The 4,316-nt window shown below is 30.2% G+C and overlaps 1 protein-coding gene across 1 annotated transcript; it reads right to left on the bottom strand.

The window, feature by feature from the left end:
• Window positions 1–3,458: 3,458 nt before the first annotated feature.
• CLUP02_10971 (uncharacterized protein) lies at window positions 3,459–3,830 on the bottom strand (the record flags this gene model as incomplete). Its single annotated transcript, XM_049289942.1, has 1 exon — window positions 3,459–3,830. One exon carries the CDS (start codon window positions 3,828–3,830, stop codon window positions 3,459–3,461), a length of 372 nt encoding a protein of 123 aa, XP_049147087.1.
• Between the last annotated feature and the right edge of the window lie 486 nt (window positions 3,831–4,316).

Below are 4,316 nucleotides of genomic sequence, written 5' to 3'. Positions count from 1 at the left end.
ATAATGCTTAATACGTTAATAATAAGTATTATAAGGATTAGTTTTAGCCTAAGTAAAGAAATCGTCGCCCTAAGTATAATAAAAATAGAGACGTACTTCGGAACGATAACTTTTTATATTTTACTTATTAATACTCTATTTCTCTTATATTTAAAAAACATAAATTAACTAAGCATTATATTCGATAATACGAGGAATAGAATCTTTAATAGTAAGTACTTTAAAATAGTTAAATAATAATAGGGGTATATGTTTATAAAGCTTATTAATAATATAAAGTTAATTAATTACCTAACGGAAAATAAGCTTAAAGAACTATATTAAAGATTTAAATACCCGTCGGTTATAAGGCTATATAACCTCTTAAAGTAATTGAGTAATAATAATATTAAAATAGGGGCGCTAGAGTAGTTAATAAAGGTATATTACTAATACTAAATAAATACACAGAGCCTATATAGATTTAAGTTTAAATTATATAATAAGCTTAACTTTAACTAAGAAATCGTCGTTAATATTTTCTATTTAAATAGTTAGCTAGTACTATATATAATTAACGTAGCTATATCTTTCTAAATAGGGCAATTCCTCTAGGATCTATAAATAATAATAATATAAGTAGCCTTATAAAAAAGCTAGATTAATATATATTAAGGACCGCTAAATAGTATTAAAACCGACGTTAGTATTAGCTTTAAATTAATAAAATTTAGGGATAATACGACGGCTTATAATATATAACTAAAAGTCGTACCCGTTAAAGCGTATTATAATATTAAAAAAGTAGAAAGGGCATATTAGTAATTAAAAAGGGCGTTTAAAATTATTAAAAAAGAAAATCCGGATTTTATTAACGACGAATACTTCTAAATAGTACTTAAATATTATAATAATACTATAGGGCCTAACGGACTTATATTAACGTTATTAGTATTTAAAATATATTTAAAAACGACTTTAGCCTCGCTACCGTTACTAAGTATAAGCTAACGAGCTTAAGTAATTAAAAAAGTAATATAGGTATTGCGTAAGTTAAGTATAAAAAAGTAAGTTAACGAGGTAATTACTATATATAATAGGCCCGATATAGGGGATAATTTAAATATATTACTAAATTCGGATATATAAGTATAGCGCGAAATTACTTAATAATAGGCTAGGCTATATAAGTTAATTTTTGTTAATAAGCGCTTTTATATAATTACGAGAGATCGTAATTAGCTATTTAAAATATTAATTATAGTAGTTAAACTGTATTATATAGATCTTAACGAGGTAATTTTTAATTTATAAAAAGAAGAAGAGTTAGGAGAAATTATATAACCCGCGGTAAAAGTATAAGAAATTATCCTTAATAAAATCGTTATAATAATACTAATAGATAATAAGGAAAAAGAAATTACTAAAAGGGCACTAATATTACTAGTAAGACGTTATAAAAAACTACGATAATAAGCCCTAACGCGGCAATTTATTATTAATAACGAGGTAATTAATACCTTTTATATAGTAAAGAAAAAAGCTAATTTCGAGCTAGTAGTTAAACTACGTAAAGAAGGTATAATTATAATTACTAAAAAACTATATAAGGGATTAGATCTTATCGAAGTAAATACTCTTTACGATCGAGGGGTTTATTAATTTATCCTATACGACTTAAAAAAATATATAAACCTCCGTATATTTAAATTATAAATAGTTTATAAGATTAAAAAAAAAAGAATACCCTAGCCGTATAAGAAGTTTAAATACGTAATTTAGGGGTACGGTAACGTTAAAAAGGCAACGCTACTTATATAATTGCTCATTATATAGCGCTATAGCTAACGATTAATAATAATATTAATAGTATTATTATAAAAGAAGAGATACGAGATTTAGAGCTGTAATATTACTTAGGCTTATACCTAATCGGTTATAAGGCTTATAAAAGAAATCCTAGCCTATTTACTAAAAGAAATAGTTAGTAAGTATTTAAAAAGCACGATTATTAAAGTACTTAAGCTACTATATAGGCTCGCAAAATCGGGCACCTATTATTAAGCTACTTATTACGATTTTTATATTAATTAATTATTAATAGTTACCTCTACGTACGACCTATACTTACTAGTTACGGAGTACGAAAGTAACTAATTTAAAATCGTTAGAATATAAACTAATAATATATTAAGCCTATTTAATATTAATTTTATAAAAAAAGAGAATAAGGAGCTTTAAAAAGCGGGCTTCGTAATAAAATTAAAAAAGGTCCTTATAATAAATACCTCCCTAATATTTAATAGCGGGATTTTTATAATTAAAAAGGAAACTATTATTTTTTAATAAAAGGGGTAGGGCGAGAAGATTAACCTCGTTAATTTAAATAAAACCGATATTAAAAAGCGGTATAAAGCTAAGCTCGCGCGAGGGGTATATATTATAAATATCTATTAGCTTAAAACGACTTTTAACTATATTAAAATAGCGTAAGCCATAGATCTAACTAAATAAAACGTTAAGGTATTTAATAAGCGGCTTAAATAGTAATAAATAAATCTCGATCGAGGTCTCGTTTATTACCTAATCAACCTTATAATTAATAAGCTCTATATTTTTATTAATAAGTTATTTATAAATAATAACGACTTTACTTCGTAAATAGGGTATATTATTATCCTAGCTAATAAGAGTATAAGCGAGAGCGAATTTATTATATATAGTAATATAATTTATTACTTATTAACTAAAAATAAGTAAGTAATAAGAAGTATACTAGCGTTAGAAATATATAGTATAATTAACGGCGTTAACCTCTCTTATATAATTTTAATAACGCTAAGGAAAATTACTAATCGAATTAGCTTTTTACCTATTTTAATAGTTATTTATACCGATTCCTACTCGCTATATAAATACCTTATTAAATTAAGAATAACGAAGGAAAAGAGGCTTATAATTAATATTATAGCCCTTAGGTAATCGTATAAAAGGCATAAAATACTTAAAATTCGTTAGATTAATAATAAAAATAACTTCGTAAACGCTTTTATAAAAGTAGTATTAAATAAGGGATTAAAGTAATTTATAAGTAATAAAAAAGTTATTATATAAATAGAAGGATAGGTTATATAAAAAAAGTAAAGAAAAGGGGGAAAAGGAGACGACTTAATAAACGGGCCTAAGGTCGAATTATACCTCTAATTATAGTAGTTAAATTAATAAATAAAAAATAAAGTTAGTATTAAATTAAAAGTCGAATTTAACCGCGGTATATAGCTAACTATATAGGGGCTAATTAGGGGCCCTATTTATAATTATTATAACTAGCCTAACCTATAGTTAGAACCTCTTTTTTATACTTACGCAAATATTTATATAGTTTAATTAATCTCTTCGTTAACTACGGTTCGAACTAACTGCCCTGTAATAGGGATACTAACATACTTGGGACGCCTGCAACCCATCGGTATTTGGTGTTAGCTCATGTGCCAAAGTTGAATCTGGGAACCTAAGCTGTCGGGATATGACGCACCATTCACAGGCTGAACTGAGAACTCTTGGGCTTTTTCAGTCACCTTGGGCCCATGGATATCATTCCAGGCCTCTCCGGCCGTGTAACTTAGGTCCGTAGGGCCGAAACGAACGACAGGGCCATAAGCTTCATGTAAGCTCTTCATCCATTCTATATCTTCACCTTTCAATGCGACAAGCCAGTATGGAATTCGAGTAATGGCGCAGATCTTGGGGCCGGGCACATCGGCCAGCGGATGGAGAGTGACGTTGTAGATGGCGCTGCCGATGAGATAGAAGGCTAACAGCGCCACGAATGCAAGAATAGTGCCCAACATTATGACGAAGTACGATCGATGACTCACCGTCTACACGAGTTGTCTATACAAACAAAGAGCGAAGAGTATGATTATGAGAGAGGGGGGAGCTCTCGACGGTCAACAGCGGAAATTCGCACATCTTCGGAAAATGGATGAAATATCTCGAGCTTCTGAGTGGTCAGTTGATAAGACCCCTGGATCTTGCAACCCCAGTGCCACATTCTTCAGCAGGAAGCTCCGCATGAAGTGACTTGTTGGTGCAACTGCTAACCTAGACCACTTGGCGGCTTTTTCAGACCAGGGTTATTATCCGTGATGTGGACAATCCCGCCGCATTGGTAAAGAATCAGGTGTCAAACATATTGGGTGGCCTGGCTAGCACGCTAGGTATGGACATCCCGGATCCTCTGCCAATAGAAATCTTGAGTGTTGCGTTAACGGCTGCACAGATGGGTGCGTGGGACTGAGTAAGTATTCATAGGCTGTCTCCGCGCGAAGCGTGTG

Source organism: Colletotrichum lupini, chromosome 5 (genome assembly GCF_023278565.1).
Source record: "Colletotrichum lupini chromosome 5, complete sequence".
Taxonomy (NCBI): Eukaryota; Fungi; Ascomycota; class Sordariomycetes; order Glomerellales; family Glomerellaceae; genus Colletotrichum; species Colletotrichum lupini.
The sequence above is the reverse complement of the archived record's forward strand: the minus strand, read 5'-3'. Positions and strand labels throughout refer to the sequence as shown.